At 36.0% G+C, this 19266-nt stretch overlaps 1 protein-coding gene across 2 annotated transcripts in view; it reads right to left on the bottom strand.

Moving 5' to 3' along the window:
• Positions 1-349: 349 nt before the first annotated feature.
• Positions 350-19266, bottom strand: part of LOC136838534 (neurotrophin 1-like) — a 68962-nt gene continuing 50045 nt past the window's right edge. The window contains exons 3-14 of one of the 2 annotated variants that reach the window (XM_067103633.1): positions 16231-16303; positions 15026-15185; positions 13223-13401; positions 11888-11974; positions 8180-8225; positions 6043-6457; positions 5764-5913; positions 5468-5641; positions 4742-4865; positions 3805-3967; positions 1493-1640; positions 350-746 (exon numbers count right to left, since the gene is read on the bottom strand). In XM_067103633.1, the coding sequence (XP_066959734.1) occupies positions 575-746; positions 1493-1640; positions 3805-3967; positions 4742-4865; positions 5468-5641; positions 5764-5913; positions 6043-6457; positions 8180-8225; positions 11888-11974; positions 13223-13401; positions 15026-15185; positions 16231-16248 (1836 nt within the window). In that variant the 5' untranslated portion in view covers positions 16249-16303 and the 3' untranslated portion in view covers positions 350-574. The remainder of the gene's footprint in view (positions 747-1492; positions 1641-3804; positions 3968-4741; positions 4866-5467; positions 5642-5763; positions 5914-6042; positions 6458-8179; positions 8226-11887; positions 11975-13222; positions 13402-15025; positions 15186-16230; positions 16304-19266) is intronic. The other variant, XM_067103634.1, reaches the window with a different exon arrangement.

Raw genomic sequence — 19266 nt, 5'->3', positions numbered from 1 at the left:
TCGGTTTCCATGGAATCCAATATGACTCTGATAACACATGACCTACTTTAAAATAAAATTTTCTATGTGAATTTCAGGCATACAATTGTTTTTGAGAGAAGTTTAACATTTCATCCAACCCTTTTTTCTTCTCGATCTGCCACAAACCGGTTAATAAAATAATAATAACAGCAACAATGATATTGATAACGTAAACAAAACATGGGCTCTTTCAAGACCTAAGAAAGTGTAGCAACTGAGAAAGTACATTTATACATATATATAATTTATATAATATATATAATATATATATATATATATATATATATATATATATATATATATATATATATATATATATATATATATATATATATATATATATTGGTTAAAAAATCTTGGTACACACAAAAATGTCACCTATACTCCAGATCTCGCCAACGTAGTCTTTTCTCTGCAAGAGCCTATCCAATGAGATATGAACAATTACCGATTAAAAAAAATACATAAAATTCAAAACTAAATGAATGGGATAGTTTGTTCTAAGCAAGATATAACGATGGAAAACACAAGTGTCAAGTCTGTATCCAGAACCCTATCTCTGTCTCTGGCTGTCAAAGGAGTAGGGATTGAAGAAATCAATTATGGGGTGGTAGCCATAGTTGACACGGTCCTCTTCACTCCCTTGATGGTCCCAGTTGACCGGGCCATTGCGGTCAGGATCCTCGTAAGAAGCCGTTTCGTCAGGTAATGGCCCCAGGTCTGATCTGTTGACAGCAGAAATGAACCTCATTTTGGATATAATCACACATCTCTTCGAATAACACCTGGCAAATTAAAAGCAAGTATAACACCTGTGAAGCGGTTGCATGCCATACAAAAAAGGAGACTGACTCTTAAGTAAGAGTCTGAAAGAAAATTATCCTTATGGAAGTAACTGTCACAATTTAGATTCCACTAAATGAGTTCCAATGTAAGCAAACAAGGAACCCATGAATGATTATAGTGGAGATAATGTTATATAATACACTGCATTATCTTGGAAGTACTGTAGCAACACTGTACTAAGATATGGAATACTACAGAGGCTAGAAAGAGTAGAATCAGGCTAGTGGATGTCTTTTTTCCTATAAAAACTATCCAGAGTACAATTTGTTTGTTGTATACAACGAATCAAAACTTCATGATCTTTCAATCCCGTTGGATTTCTCTGTTGGATTTTCTTGTCCTAAAGTGGATTATACAGTATTGTTTGAGTGTTCTTTTCTAAAAGCAATAAACACGATGGTCCTAATGCCAGGTCGTTTTTCAAAGTTTCATAAAGCATGGACAATTCTCTGCAACCAAATTTCTTCCATTGTTTGTTTTCAATGTTCTTAAACTGGAGGACTTTTATTGTGAATGTAAATATTCCATAAACTTGAGTACAATTACACTAAAGAGTACCGAATCTCAGGTAACCCTTTAGCAATCTTGGCATTTTTACCGATAATAATGGTGTTCAAGTTCTTACCTGTTTATGCTTTGTGTCGTAGCATTTCTGTAGTTGTTGTCGAGCCCAGGACCGGGTCTACGTACTCCAGGTCTGGATGACTGCACAGGCCTTCGACGGCGAGGCGGTTGTTTTACAGGTATATTAGGGTAGTTGACTGGACTATACGCTACAAAATAAAAAGAAAATCAATTATGTATTTAATACTATTTTTAACTCTAACGCAAATTAACTTTCATGGAATATGGAACCTGTAATTTCCAAGACTAGAAAACTACAAAGTAAGACCAAAAGTTTTATTGTTATTAATATTTAAAGAAACTTTGATCTGAACTGTTCCCCATGTCTCAAGTCATTCAAGTCGCTGGTCAGTCTACTAGTCTAAAATGAAACGGTTCATTCTAAATAAAGTACAGCATAGGCAAGGCCCCAGACCCTTTGGTTCCATTTAGAAATCATACGTATTTTCTGTGTAAACAAAACCTTGAGCATGAAGAAGTACAACATGCGGCGTCTAATACTGCATAACCATAATAATAAAATCATTTCACAGATACCAGCCAACACTCTAGTAGATTAAAATTTATATACCATTTATCTTTCCCTGAAAACACTGTAAGAGACAGAAATTATTTTAGATAGATGCAACCAGAGATTTCTGTTCTTGCTTTGGACTTGATAAGGAAAACATTTGTTCCCATGCATGAGAACCTTGAAAAAGATATGGTTACATTAATTATTTAGAAAAGGGTAAACTTCTTTCTGACATGAAGGGAAGTTTTGAAGAAAGCGAGAAATATCCCGTATCTCAAAGCGAAAAGAGAGTGGTATTTGGAACCAATTGTCACAAGAGAACACTAAATTCATTGCACCATATTGCATAACATCTGTAATAGATGTGACTTGCGTAAGTTCCCTCTAAAGTCTAGCCATTCTACTTACCCAAAATAAATCAAATAAGCATCATGAAAAACAAACTCCTGCTTTGGTGCTACAAAATGTGACTTTCAACCACTATCTATACTGATATCAACTATATTCTTATGAATTAGTGTTCTTGGTTTCCACAACATGCTTTATTTTAATGTATCATAAGTTGTAGGTACTTCGTACTTTGGCGTTACATACTTAGAATTCTAACTTAAACTGCAGATCAAATTCAATGAGAAATCAGATATCTATCAGACTGAAATGTTGTCAAAGTAGTTTTGCAAGCAATGCAAATTTTGCCAAAATACCAAGACTTGAGACCTACTGGTTTCCTTCAATCTGGGTATAATAGCATTTTGGTCCTCTAATTACAAGTTTGAACGCAAAATTGCATTAAACTAAAACTTGCTGGCAACACATGAATCGCCTCTCGGAATCACTTGGAATCTATTAATCAACCTTAGTCCCTTACAGTAGTATTATAATTGGTAAAGTCTTCAACAGCAACATGGTTTTTGGTTTTGAAAATAAAAATACTCCAATGAACAACTCTTGCAGCAGTTATTTGCTTCTACCTAAAGCACAATGAAGTGGCTACTAGCTTAAAGAGATCTGGAAACCACTGGGTAAGAGGACCAACTCTGGCTTATCTGGTACGATGCACTCACTGGAACATTTTACTGCACTGGCAACAATACTATACTATTATAGTACAGCACTTGATGTAACCATGGAATCCAAGCTAAATTTTCTTGTTGCTCCTAAATTCATATCAATATTGCTGGCCAAAACCTACAGTATGACAAGTGCCATATAATTCACCTCTTGTTCTACCCCTGTTAGGACACTGTTCTCATTTCTGGATGTAAGAAGCAACCCTGGACCTTTATCTTCTAGACAAAACTGCTACGAGTGGCGAGTTCTTTTTAAACAACATTGTAAATTTTGATTTAGACTACATCGTCAGATGCAATTCTGCTGGACCGTCTTCCCTATGTTTTATTTTAATATTAAACCTCTATCTATAGGTGGTGCGGTACTCGTTTTGAAGAATTAACATTAATATTCTGTTCAGGTGATGTCACAGTGCCCAGTGTTTTCTTCTGTTTAGTCCTTATAATTAACTTGTCTGAACAGAAAACATGATGAAATTGGTACATAACAGTTGCATATGTTAATGCTATACAGAATTCACTATTCAAATAAATCACCCTAAGTATGCATTTCTAGCAAGAATGTAAACTATGAAGATTGCAGTGCCAGAAAATACCTCTAAAATACACGTGCAAATACTTCAAAGGTCCATCCACCACAGGCATCAAAAACACGACAACAAAAGAGAGACTTGACGACAGTGTAAAAAGACACGTAACCACTGTCAGATGTCGTCACATGTCACTGACCTTTCTCCGATGGGTCACTACCTGGGGCTAGGTCATTTGGGTCAGGTTGTGGTGCAGGCACTGTCTGTGAGACCTGAACCGACCCAGCGGTGTGCTGCCGTCGATTAAGTGGGGGGAATACGTAGGCATACCCCTGGATATGGCAGGAACAACAGCTGGGCACCTGAAATAAGTTACTAATGAGAAATAAGGTTCCCAACGTATCACTGGTTAGGGATAATATGGCAAACTACTATTTTTTAGTCATCATGTTACCTAAATGCATTGTCAAGTTGCATAAATAATCCAGTAATAACTCTGCAATCAAGTTCTTTATAAAAGGTCAACAAAAAGTCATCATTACCTTAAAAAGTTTCATTATCATGTTTTACAGTTCAATGATCGTTGAGAGACGATGATACTATTAGATACTAAATGCTATTATAAACTTACTCGTTCAATTGAGAAGGCTATCGGTTGGCCAGTTATAATTAAGGATTAAGGCAAGATTCGACAACAGATGGATCATCTGCATTGGACAAGAATGCTGAAGAATAATATCAGACAGCTGCTAACTGGCAATTAGCAAATGAGTGAAGTCATTAAGTGGCTAAGTAGAATTTTCTGACTACTTTCTAACCTTTGGACACCAAATGAATCTTTGAGTCCGAATTGTTGAGATAAGAAGGAAGATGAGAAAAAGTAACATCAGGTTTGCATAAGTATGATTATGAATATGCTAAATGATCAACACTGAAATACAATGAAGCGAAAAAAGTAAAACGGAAATACAGAGAAAATGTTTCATTGTTACGTGGTCATTTTCGAAACTGCAGTTGAGGAAAGCTAATCAAAATTTCAGAAATTCTACATAAATGAGTCTCCCTCGGTTAAAATTATCATCAGCAACACAATATATTGAAAAATTAATCAATGAAGAAATTAATGGCCAGTTTACCTTGAAAATGTCCATATGTAGGCCTCGACCATCCTCCCAAGAGAGCAGACGGTGATAGTTGTAGACTTGGTTGCACGTTGCTCTATAATGGTGAGACACGTAGCTACAAGCTCCACCTGGTTTCCTAAATGTGAACATGGGGAAGAAGTGTTAAAGGCTTGGTTGAAAATGCTACTTAATGAGATAACAAGGTAGATTAATAAGAAAACTAGAAACACAAGAGAAGGCAAATACATAAAAAATTTAAAGGCTGACAAAAAAAAAGTTAAGTGCTGAGCATCTGACCATGGACTTCTGAAAGAATGAAAATACACAAACAAGTGTTGTCAGTTTCACTTACTTATTTACATATTATCAGAGAATCTATAAATATGATTAAAGTTAAATATTACAGCTGAGTAGGAGAGTTAATAATTGCCTTGTTGTTACTCATGCAGTATTTCATGACTAAAGATGTTGACCTCTTGCTAAACATATAATTTTTCAAATATAGTGCATAAATTTCGAGTTGGAATCCATTTATTCTTAGTGATGCTACGCTAACAGCATAAATGAGAAAAGGTGACCGAGAAATCTGCAGGAACTATGAAAGGGTTAGGTTTTGGACTCTAAAGTTTAGCCTAAGCGTCGCCCTTTCCATTCACTGAAAAACCAGTTTACTTTTCAATCAGACTCAGAAAAAAAAACTTGGCTTTAAAATAACGTACTAATTGTGTTTTCACTCACATGCACTTTTCCATTCGTATGGTCTGTGAATATTTATCTAGATTAACGATGTACTTCCAACGTCCCTTGGAATTCCTGGCTCTTTTAGGGCGAGCATATTTCACTTCCGAAGGGCAAAGGTAACCTCCATCGTGAGCAAAGTCCCTGTGGGCGTGGTTCTCGGTTCCTGCTCTCCTGTAAAGTGAATTTTTTTTTTTTTGAGCAATCTCGACATCGTCAAAATCAGAGAAGGTTAGATGCAGCTTTCAATGCAATAGGTCATTATCATTCTTCAACAGGAGGGTTATCTGACTTACCTGTTGCCAAAGTAGTGTTGGTAATCATATTTTGACTCTTGACTAGAAGTAACCCCATCCACGAGGTCATCTGCACTTTGCGACCTAACTTCAGCCATCATGGTATCAGATCGTGATGGGTCTCGAATCAAGGATGACAGAATGGCTTCACTGAAATTTTTCAATTTTTTTATGTCTTAATAATGCAACACTGAAAAAAATGCTATCATTAATAATTAAACAATTCTCGTGTGCAAGGTCATCCTAGAAAAAATTCACATGAGCAGAAAAGAGACTTACTGAGGATATTCGAATGAGTCAAGACAGATATCTTCCGTGTACTTGACACATCCTCCATCGTGACCAGCAAAGCCGCCCGTAGGCCTTCCTTGATGGGACGGTGGTGGCGGCCTGGGTGGAAACCTTTGAGGCGTTTTGGGAGGTCCAAAATCATCTTTCGTAGGTCCAAAATTCTTGAAGTCATTGTCAAAGTTGTTATTAAATCCACCAGAACTAGTGCTAACATGACTGAAAGTCACTGGTCCAAAATCAGGTCCGACAGCGTTGCCAAAATTCTCTGAGTGGGGTGGCCTAGGCCTCGGGCGGGGAGCTGGAGCCTGTCGACTCGGAGGCTTGGGAATGGTCGGGAACTTGACCATGGTGGGACCAGGCACGAACGGCAAAGGTTTCAGAATGTTCTCTGGGGCTGGGACCTCTGTAAATCGGGGAGTGGGTAAGTGAGGTGTGGTTTTAATTGGACAAGCTTGTCAATGGAACGTTTACCAAGAGTGCTCGATACTCATTAACAGTCAAACGAAAAGTCATTCCCCATGCAGGTATTGTACTTGCAAGAACATTCGCACTAAAATGGTTTAAGTGCTGTTATTTTAAAGCAAAGCACTACTTGCAGGAGTGAAAGCAAAAAGCACGCTGAGCTCTAGAAAACGAAATTACTTCCAAGAGAGGAATTATTTATAATTTTCGATTTTTAAAAAATTAATTTAAGAGAAAATTTTTTATAATATTACTTTCGACCATTTTGCTTCCATTCTACAATATTTATTTATTTACATATGCTACTGTTACAACAAACATTTTAGCACCTACAAATATTAGTTTATATTTTAATATTTAGATTTATTTACATTTATCTTCAGTGAACAATGATTCTACCGTCACCTTGCAACAGGACAGTTTAATTACATGAACATACACAATAACTAATTACAAACGCATACAAAACATTTAATTACAAACACATACATAACATTTAACAACAAACACAATCTAACTACAAACACATACACAGTATTTTACATACCATACAAATGGTATAAATGTTTGAGCTGTGTGCATCATAAATAGCGAGTAAACATTAGTGTTGTATTGTGTATGATTTATATGTAAAGTGAATATAACTGTGTACCGTTGTTGTTTTTTTCAAGAATAACTTTTTATATCATCATGTTTCAAGTTCATGTATGAGGCAAGGGACAGGAATAGTAAATGAACAGAGGGAAAGTAACTTTAGTAAATAAAAAAAAATTCCGTGCCAGTAAAATCTAATTGGCATCTTATGAAGCCGATAATTCATCTTTGGTGAGAAGAGCAGCTCTGGCCAGATACGAAAGTTACGAGTAAATAATCATGTTATCCATATCTGAGTTAGGAAGAAAACCGTTTTCGGTCAATGTCTAGTGGCTTCTTTTCTGCAGGTACTGTTTCAACCACTGTTCCACAGACCTTAAGTTGAAAGCACATTCTCCTCTTTGATAACATCGTAAATCGATCCGGGCCAACTATGAACACCATGGTCTAGAGACTCTCGACCTTGAGCGCATTTATTTACTGCATGGGAATTGGTAACCCTGGACAGCGAGGTTTAGGGACTAACTAGTGTGGTCCCGCTATTGCCTGCCTTTGGACCTCCCTTCCCGTCTTTAGTTTTACTCGAGTCACATAATCCTTCCTTCTTTAAGAAGCAGTTTCTATGTGATTTTCTTCTTCCCTCCCCTTTCTCCCTTCGTTACTTTTGTGGTGCCTTATTCTTTTCTTTCACTGCCCTTGGAGTACTCTAAGAGAGGGCTTTGATAAGATCAGTTGGTTGCCCGTCCTTCGGCCTCTGCATGACTTAAGCTTCGTCAAATAAAAGATCCATTATTTGATCCTGAGTTTGGCCTACTTTCATGGACCTCGGCAGGAGGAGCTCGACCACATAATATTCATTCACTCGTTCTGGTCCAATTGTGATGGAAACGACGTTAACAGGGCCTTCATATACTGTACATGGCACCAGTAATGTTAAGCATAATATAGTAAAAGCATTAAATGTTTGCACTGTATAAATAATTGTCCCTACTTTTATGTATGTATGTATGTAAGTATGTGCGTATGCATATGTACTGAAAAATGTTAATAGTTAATCTACTACACCTACTTCTAGTGTGCTGGATGCTGTCCTCACCTTGAGGGTTATACTGGACCTGAAAATACATAAGGTAACATTAGATTATTTCTTACGGAATAAAACAAGCAGGAAAGATTGAAATTAATTAATCTGATATAAAACAAGAGTAAAGCTGAGTAACGGTCAGCACACAAGGAAATGATACACAGGCATGTACACACACACCTTGTGGCGCTGTCTGCGTGTACCAGCTTCATTCACTCTTTATAGTTTACAAAGCCACAAATTCGAAGCTTTCTGTCATAAAATGTCGACTAAGATTAGAGTCGCAGTGTAATGGATGGGGATTGGGCTCAGACTCCACGCAATTAAGAAAACAGCAATAAGTTTGGAAGCCTTTCTCTTCATTAGCAGACGGATAAACCAATGGAAGCACGAAGGCAAAACAGGGGATCACTAAATTCGATAAAAAGAAATATCTTGATATTAAAAACTAGCTGAACGCATTTTGACATATGGTTAGTTTTAGAAGAATTTACCATGACGGAAAGTCAGTTTTTTCCCCTTTTTTTTAATAACCCTGCTTAATAAGCGACGCGATTGGCCTAACCCACCCACTGTGGAAAATGTTTTCTGACAATTTGCCAGTAATATTTTGAGCATTTTTACTAATACACGGGAAAAACTGACAAGCACAAAACAACCAAAATCAGCCCATTACGCCTGTAAGGAAAAACATGACCTCAAAAATAAAACTGAACAACTGCATTAATAAGAAAGATCTCTGCAATCTTCACTTATATGCAGCTTCCCTTCTCGTAGTTCTCATACAGCTAGGTCAAGGTCTTCTATTATTGTGCCTGCAGGACACCAGCTGACAATGTCACATACTGCTCTCCCAGGGGCTGAGCAAAGGACATGTCCTACGCCCCTTCATCATAACTTCTCTATTTTTAGAACGTACGTCATTTCCCTTTTGGTGACATTTCGAATGTTATTCTGCTATCTGAATCCTAATATTCCTCTTACAGCTTCATTCTCAAGTTGACGAAATCTTTATATAGATGTAATTTCATTCTCATACCATACGTCACGTCCGTATAACAATCAAGTTCTTGCTGGACTTACTTACAATCTTACCTTCACATGCAATTTCAGTCTATCTGATTTTTTTTATTGACCTTTGTTATTCTATCCATCGAAACGGTAAAGTTCATCAAAACAAAACATGTTACTTTTACTTCATGCGCCGCCATGTTATTTTTATTTTTCCGTATCCGTTTTCTTGGCAGAAGTAAATGGGTGTTGTGTGCGCCGAGACTACCTGGGTCATTGACGCCGAGCTCAAACAAAAACAGATAAAAAACACAAGCCCAAAGTTCAACTCACGTGAAGAATAACACGGCAATACCCAGGAAGGGTACAGCAAGCGGTTATCGGTTTGCAAAGTTTCATCCTTCGCCGAATTTCTTGAATGAAAAAAGTCAGAGCCGTAAACCACATGAATACTAACATGAACATCCGTTATTCTTAATTCATTGCCAAATCTCCTTCCAACATTATTTCACAATGAGGAAAAGTAAACACAACACACCTTTGCCTGAGAGAGAGAGAGAGAGAGAGAGAGAGAGAGAGAGAGAGAGAGAGAGAGAGAGAGAGAGAGAAGCACTGGAGCACGTTCAGCCATTCAGCGCCTGAAAAGAGTTGAGTGGTTGAACAGCAAGATAATGAGATTTAGAAGATTAATGATATGAAGTAAAAGTACTTAGAAGTGAAAAAACCACGGTCGCTTTAGAAATCATAGATAGTGACGAGGAACGGAAGATGGAAGGAAGGAAGGAAGGAAGGAAGGAAGGAAGGAAACGGAAATGGAAATAAATAAAAGGCTAAAACGTGGGTGCAGCTAACGGAACACAAGGGACGTCTCAGAAACCCAAGTAATGTTTACAGTACACCATATGAGGTGCACTAACGGCACTAACTTCCTATGATATATACACACATATATATGTGTGTATGTATATATACATATATATATATATATATATATATATATATATATATATATATATATATATATATATATATATATATATATATATATATGTATAGTGAATTATCTGTTTACATTTTTTTATTCTGTTGACTGTCTTTAACTGTCTACATAAGAGTTTCTTTTTGTGTGCGTGTACATTATTTTGCCGTCCTTGCACCTTTTAACAGGTAAAGTTGTTAACAAGCTAAAACTGTATAAAAACATCGAAATAAATAGAAACAGTAACTTATTAATGGAGAAGAAATCTGAGATTTTTTTATGTTTACTTCAGTTGCAATACAAATGATACTTATAAAGCCATCATACTGCTTTCTTTTGCGTAGTTTACTTCCGATTTACCTTTAACTTCCAATAATATAAAAAAAGAACTGGCAAAAATAACCATTTATTTCTTTTGTACGTTACCCGTTTATCCTTAAAAGTATTTCACGCACGTGATTTACCTGCATTCTTCTCTCTCTCTCTCTCTCTCTATCTTTCTCTCTCTCTCTGTGATTTATATATATATATGTATTTTTTCGCACGTGATTTACCATTCTCTCTCATTCTCTCTCTCTCTCTGTATGTGAGTATGTATGTATATATATATATTATATATATATATATATATATATATATATATATATATATATATATATATATATATATATATATATATATCAACATATACTCAGTAATATAATGAAGGCAGGGGAAGCACACCAACAGGTCAAGAAAGTCATATTTATTCAATTGCAAGAGAGGAGTCTTCCTTTTATTCACTACACTATCTTTTATAAAGAAGATCTCTAAGAGAGAATATCGGAGCCTTTTCAGCTTCAAAGACCGTTTGGATCCTTTAATGACCTCTTGTGTTATTTATAAGTTTACTTGTCCTCGATGTAATCGAGGATTGGATCGAGGTTACTTAAAGTCCGAATCGACAGTCATAGAGCTTTGCTAAAGAAATGCAAACATTCTATTCAGTACAAGGACTTTAAGGTTTTGGGTTTTAATTCATTGTTTATTAAAAAACTTTGCCACGTCTACACCTCTTTATCTCTCGTGAAATGTCCTTCCTCTGCCTCCATACTCAACATTCATATTTTTAACTTCGCTTGTTTTTTTAATGTAATTTATATTGTGTATTTTAATATTTGTCACTTAATTTTATTGTACTAATTAGGTATTATTACTTGTAGCTTGAAAATGAAAAAATTGAATAAATATGACTTTCTGACCTGTTTTGCTTCCCTGCCTTCATTAATATAATCACATATACATTATACAGAGAGAGAGAGAGAGAGAGAGAACAGTAAATTTTGAAAATACATATATATATATATATATATAGTATACTCACAGAGAGAGAGAGAGAGAGAGAGAGAGAATGCAGGCTGTTTCTTTAGGTTTCAATAATGTGCATTCATAGGATTGTCCAAATAAAAAATGTTGCTCTGGTTTTGTACTAAAATAATCACAATTTGAGACAGTTTTGGATTCAGGGCAAAACACCGAGAAGGACCTAACTATAGCGAGCTCAAGAAGCCTGTTAATATAGCATATCCCAATATAGACAGACCGATAAATGTACTGCCAAGGGTGCAGGGTCCTTACTGGATCAGCCCAACTTGAACTCAGTGTATGGGGTAACCTGCTCTTCTTAACCAATACAGTTCAAGCGACGGACAGCAGTTACTTACGCTTAACCTTCCTGTAGGATTGTACGGGACTCGGGGCCTTGGTCTGTGTCTCGGTGGGGGAGGTGGAGGGCGCCTCTGCCTTGGCCCCTGTGAGGAAGACAGCAAAGAGGGTTAGAGATAGTTCACTGATTGCCAAATTACTTGCACAAACAGAAAAATAAGTTACCAGATAATTCCTGCAGCTATTTACATTATTATTTCAATTCACGTTTGGGCAGACCTACTGCTCTATAATGTAGATTTTTGTTCTTATATATATATATATATATATATATATATATATATATATATATATATATATATATATATATATATATATATATATATATATATATATATATACATATATATATATATACACACAAATAGAGAGAGAGAGAGAGAGAGAGAGAGAGAGAGAAGTTAAGTATACCATAGTTTAACCAGACCGCTGAGCTGATTAACAGCTCTCCTAGGGCTGGCCCGAAGGATTAGACTTATTTTACGTGGCTAAGAACCAATTGGTTACTTAGCAACGGGACCTACAGCTTATTGTGGAATCCGAACCACATTATAGCGAGAAATGAATTTCTATCACCAGAAATAAGTTCATCTAACTCTTCATCAGCCGGTCGGTGGAATTGAACTCCGGCCCATCGAGTGACAGTCTGAAGCTCAACCGACTCAGCCAACGAAGGGCTGGGGGGAGAGAGAGAGAGAGAGAGAGAGAGAGAGAGAGAGAGAGAGAGAGAGAGAGAGAGACAGAGTGCTCTCATATCTTTTTTCATCTTAACAATCAAAGCCCTCATTATGGTCACACTAAAAACGGAAGGTATTCCATGATGACAAATGACAAAAGTAATGCAACAGACATTCGAGCGGATTTTAAGAGGACAGGGTTTAAAAAGGGGAGAAGGTTCTGCGTATCGACTAAATGGAAACAAACAAATATTTGTCGGTAAATTAATCCAATGGCCACTTTTGACTATTTCACTTCCGGTCATAATAATAATAATAATAATAATAATAATAATAATAATAATAATATAAAATAACTACTTTAACTAATAGTAATCCATGCAAGCCTCACATACTGAACTAAACATGTACGTGACAGGGAAACGTCTGGGAGGAATGACGTAACTTTATCAAATAAATGATCATGAATATTTTTTTAAATGATTAAGCTAACCATATCCCAAGAGAACTCTACCATGAGGTCATGCATGACCAGGAATGCAGCCCAGCACGACAAAAATGCCGCCAGCAAGTCCAGGAAAAATGGTACAGAAAATCCTCGTTTAATTTGCGTGACCTTGAAATAAGTATTTCACGGTAAAATGTCAACAAACTGACCAGCGCCTGAGGCGTTCCTGTGAATATCATGCCGATCATCTGTTCCCGGATGAGGTCGACATTATCCCGTCGGCGATGCCCTATGAAGGCCTCTGCTACAGGCTGGGGCATCATCTCACTCACTTCTTCGTCCGTGGCAGCAGCGGCTTCGTCCAAGCGTTCGAGGGTCAAGTTGTATCCTGAAAAGAAAGGGCAAAGTGACAAAGTGTCCAGCCACAGTGCTGTTCTAACACAAGTGCCCAGGACTCAAACTACCTTCTGTTTTAATTACATGGATTGCAAATACTAACAGCTTTTATAAGAAGTTGGAAAACGATATTAAATGTCTGCATCTTTAACCAAATAACTACGTATAGTACAGAAGCCAGCAGAATAACCTTCAATAAGAATTACAATCCGTAGGTGAAGCTGTAGAAGAGGGATAAAGTTTTTCATGGCAGTAAAGTAACGGATTAATTAATTCTTCCAGTATCATTTCCAACTCAAAAATGACAAAGAATCCTCTACGAGACCACAAACGAACATCGTCTGCCAGTATAGTTAACTGCTGTTTGTAGACAGCACCACAACTTTGTTACTGCTGTTGAATTGAATAGAGAATTTAGGCCAAAGGCTCAGCACTGGGACCTATGAGGTCATTCAGCGCTGAAACGGAAATTGACAGTAAAAGGTTTGAAAGGTGAAACAGGAGGAAAACCTCGTAGTTACACCATGAATCAATTGTTAGGAGAGGGTCAAAAGTAAGATGGAAGAAAGAGAATATGAAAGGAGGTAAAGCAAAAGGAAAGAAAGGGGTTGCAGCCAGGGACCGAAGGCATGCTGCAAAGAACCTTAAGTAATGCCTACAGTGCACTGCATGAGGTGCACTAACGGCACTAGCCCCCTACGGGAAATGTTGCTGCTGTTAATCCCAGCCAACGATCTCACACTACAGGCTTTTGTAAAGATTAAAAATGACTTGAACCGCACCACAAAATTCTCATTGGTGCTCTGCCACAACGAGTCATCACCTAACCGTTATGAAGTGTGAAATCAAAATGACAAAAGCACAAATCTGAGATAATAAATGTTTAAAAACCAGATTGTAATTCCAACAACTTGGGGTACGTGATTTTGATGTTTCTTAATTATTTTCTAGTGGCGAGTAATCTCAGATTTTCTCATTCTTCCACGAGCTTTCTTAATCATCCATCTAGAAATAGTTTAATCTTATCATCTCATAATATTTTACATCTGTACGATATTGTTCATGATCTTGTGTTTTAAAAGCCTCATGAAAAAAAACTAAAGAAGAACTTTCTACAGGAAGCTGGCTACGGTCATAAATCGTGATGGTGCGCAGGATAATTCTAAATCATTCGCTTTTCTTAAAAATTTGCACATCAGTCCTGACAAAAAAAAAAAAAAAAAAAAAAATCCAAGTTTTCAAATTCAGCAGCAAAATCATAAGACCATGACATTTCGCCACAGTTTTTCTTAATAATAATAATAATAATCAAAACACAAGTATGTTAACTTTAAAAACTACAATACTTTTACGTACTGGATAATACAGCATAATGAAATTCCGTAAATAACAGACTATATATAGAAACATACACAGACAAAATATTCAGCTCAGGATCAACACCCTCAGTTGTCACGCTGTATAACGATACAGAGACATGAGGAACTACGTCAGGTGTTTTGGCAGAAATATTCAAATGGTGACACAAGTAAAATCTGACCTGAATGATTAATAAGGGTCACTGTAAAAGCAAACTGCACGATTCACTTCCAGGTCAGAGTTCTCCAAAAACTGACCTGCTTTTCTGGCAGCTTCGAGAAGTTCCTCTGCAGGAGAGAGAATGGTGGTTTCCTGAGTGTCGCTTGCACCCTCGTCCATGTCATCAGTGGTTTCGGAATCAGCAGCTATGGCCCGGGGCACGGACAGTGCCAACAGTAGCGTCAGTAACGCTAACATCTGAAACATGAATAAAACAAATATATATATATATATATATATATATATATATATATATATATATATATATATATATATATATATAAACAGTACATATCAAATATAAGGGGCCCATGAAAACGCCAAAATGTGGAAAATAAAGGCTATATTTCAGAGACCAAACTGTCTCTCTCCTCAGGCAAATCGTGAATGAGAAAAAGTTACAGAAAAGCGGTATTTATACCAGAAGGTCCGTAGGTCAGCCGTTACGTCACTCCAGTTGACGATTTCTCTTTAAACTTCTTAATCGCTTTTCTGTAACTTTTTCTCATTCACTACTTGCCTGAGGAGAGAGGCAGCTTAGTGTCTGAAATATAGTCTTTATTTTCCACATTTTGGCGTTTTTTATGGGCTCCTTATATTTGATGGAATTCTGTTTTAACAGAATATATATATATATATATATATATATATATATATATATATATATATATATATATATATATATATACATATATATATATATATACATAGGAGTATTATATATACGGATATACATATATATATATATATATTCTCCAAACCAGATAGATAATACAAATATATATATATATATATATATATCTTTATATTTATATATATATATATATATATATATATATATATATATTATTGTCCTGTTAAACAAGACTATTGGTGAACGGATAAACTAGCATATAAAGTTCTCCAAACCAGAGAAGATAATACAAAAACTACACAGAAAGTACTGTCTTTAATTTAAATCAACAGGGGTTCAATAAAGAATCATTTTGATCAAGGTCTCTTCAAAAGGATTGTTTAAGTTTATTTGAAAATTATTCAAGACGCTTGAGATGTCTTATTCATGAAATGATGCAATAACAAGCAACATTATCTGCTTTATGACCCTTGTATATCAAGTATAGTAAAGGAATATAGCTTATATGTATTTATGTATGTGTATATATATATAAATATATATAAATATATATATATATGTGTGTGTGTGTGTGTGTATATATATATATATATAGTTTTTTAAACATACCCTTTCCTTGGCAGCCATCTTTTTCACGAAGATATTCAGTGGGCAGATGACGAAGACAACTTTAACACATCTTCTGTAAAAGAAAAAGCAAAGGAAAGATTCATGTTTTGCTTTCAAAATACATTTGATTTCTATCAACGTCACACAAATATTGAAGAACCAGCTGACATGGCTGTCTATCTGTGATCTAAGGTTTTCTGAATTAAAGATATACTTTAAACTACGAACGATTATTGCCTGCAAATCAGGAAAAGTCATGACAAACTGATGCGTTTAAAACAATATCCTTCTTTGCGGTAGTAAAAGTTCACATAAAGCAAGAGCCTTTGTGCAGCAGCTCAGCTCGCTCTCTCTCTCTCTCTCTCTCTCTCTCTCTCTCTCTCTCTCTCTCTCTCTCTCTCTCTCTCTCTCTCTCTCTCTCTCTCTCTCTCTCTCTCACTCAAACACGTGCATACATTATATATATTAAATGTATATATAATATATATACATATATGTATATATATATATATATACATTATATATATATGTATATTGTATATATATATATATATATATATATATATATATATATATATATATATATATATATATATATATATATATATATATATAAATCATCAACACACAATCACGTGTGGAACAGAATATATATATATAAATTTATATATATATATATATATATATATATATATATATATATATATATATATATATATATATATATATATATATATATATAGAGTGAGAGAGAGAGAGAGAGAGAGAGAGAGAGAGAGGAGAGAGACGACCATAAGGCCATATGGTCTACAGATGACAAACGGAGTCCTACTTTGTTAGTTTACGCGCTAGTGAAAACTTTCCGTCTAGCCAACAAGACTTTTGTTTGCTTCATTTCCGGTATCATACCGAGACAGTGCAAGTACTGACTTCATTACATTTAAAACTATTTCAGTGTAGAATAACCACAAGTCACTGATTGCTAAGTGTACAGTGTACAGAGATTCATTTCTTCACAATGCTGGACATTAAAACAATATCAAATTCTAAGCCAAAATGATAGCTATTGACGTCTTATTAAGAGCTACTAGTAATCTCATCATTAGACCAACGTTTTCCACAACCAGCAGTGTTTCAACTTCGACCGGAAGCAACTAGTCAAGTAAATTCCATGTTACAGTAAGGATAGTGAACTTGTCAGAACGGTAATGTAAAGATAAATGACGATCGTACCTCTACTAAAAAAAATTAATAAAGTCGATGATGATAAGAACAGGTAAGAATAACTGGCATCGAGTAAATGACAACAAACTGAAAACTGGTAATATATTTTTTTTTTTTTTTTTTGTAAATTGTAACTCAATTCTACTGTCGTAACAGAAACAATAATTTCAGCACATTTTTATTTGCGAGACGATAAAGTGTCCAGTTTCCGGACTTAGAGTAGTTTCAATATAGGTTCCAATTTTCTTTAGATGTAGATAGTAATAAATTGTGATTCCAATTCCCTTGAGCGGTCTAAATCTCACGTTTGAGTTAATTTCCTTCGTGTACTTTTGTGACCATAATCCTTGCCCAGACAGAAGAAGAAGAAGAAGAAGAAGAAGAAGAAGAAGAAGAAGAAGAAGAAGAAGAAGAAGAAGAGGAGGTAGTAGTACAAGAAAAAGAATAGCAGCCATATGTTCTCTCTTCAGGCGTGGAGAAAAGTAGAACCACACAATTCAGGCCAGTGTATGTTTCGAGCAGAAGTGTACACCATTAAAACAAAACTACGAGTTTCTGGACATAACTACATCAGTGGGTCTTCTATTTTTCAGAAAAATATCAACCAGTGATGTACAATTCAGGCAAGATTAAAGTGGTCCACTATCCAGTAATCAAGTGAAATTTGATCAGCAATACTCAACAACAACTGATGCTGCCATCCAACGTCATATCACCACAGCATCAATAACAGTAATAATAACAATAAGATTCAAATTATAGTCTGACAATATTAGCCAATGGTGTTCAAGTTCTGCGAATAGCAAGAAAATAGAATTCACCCCGATACGTAAAAGCAATACAGACCAAGTCAATAGAAATTATCAGTCACCTTTTATCTCAAGTTCCTAGTAAGCACGCCTCTGTTTCTTCAAGGGTCAATTTTCCGAGAGCAGGCGTTTGTTTTTATTACAGAACCTGTACTATAAAACTTACGTCCTTTTTAGCGCTCAAACTACCCACGAGTATCCACCTGAATTCGTAAATCCAGCTCTAGATGTTTCACCGAACACGCACAAGGGAGAACAAGCATTACTTCCTCCCAACATCCAAAACCTCCACATGGGCTTTTTACTTCGTGACCCGGGCAAGTGACCTTCGACTCCTGGGGTTTGTGCTCAACATGTAATGACTATTATTCTTTACTGCCCTGCAATAAACTAGTCTTTGGAGATCAACTCTCATGCAACGGTTTTAACTGCCGAGACAAAGATTCCGCTTACAAACACACATATATGAGTCTCTTTTAGACTTTACTGGCATTGCCCGCACAAAAATAGATTATTTTACCTAAATTCTGCTTACAGAAATCCATTCTTCTGACATTTTGTCTAAAAGGTTGGATCATTGGAGGCGCAGAAAGAATTCTTCAACATGATGTATCCGCAGTTCAGTGATGAAACGTGTTAATATAAAGGTAGATGTTAGCAAAGCAATCACTGGGCATGAATCACTCATTTTTATTGTACAGCGATTACGAGAGATGGAAAGGGGGTACCTGACGCATTTCTGAGAGAGAGAGAGAGAGAGAGAGAGAGAGAGAGAGAGAGAGAATACAATGAATGTTTTTTCTCAACACCCTGTGGCAGCGTTGAAGCCACAACCGACATCAATTAACTTTCTTCTTGACTCCCCTCTGTGGTCTGTCAAATCGCCGAATCTACTCGGACCACAAATGTCACGCGACGCCAGGGAAGCAGGGAAAAGGGAGCAGAGAGAGAGAGAGAGAGAGAGAGAGAGGGCTTGGTATATGTGTGTGAGTTGTGCTCTGTG

Source organism: Macrobrachium rosenbergii, chromosome 5 (assembly GCF_040412425.1).
Source record: "Macrobrachium rosenbergii isolate ZJJX-2024 chromosome 5, ASM4041242v1, whole genome shotgun sequence".
In the NCBI taxonomy this organism is placed as follows: Eukaryota; Metazoa; Arthropoda; class Malacostraca; order Decapoda; family Palaemonidae; genus Macrobrachium; species Macrobrachium rosenbergii.
Note: the sequence above shows the minus strand (reverse complement) of the source record. Positions and strands in the feature narration are given on the sequence as shown.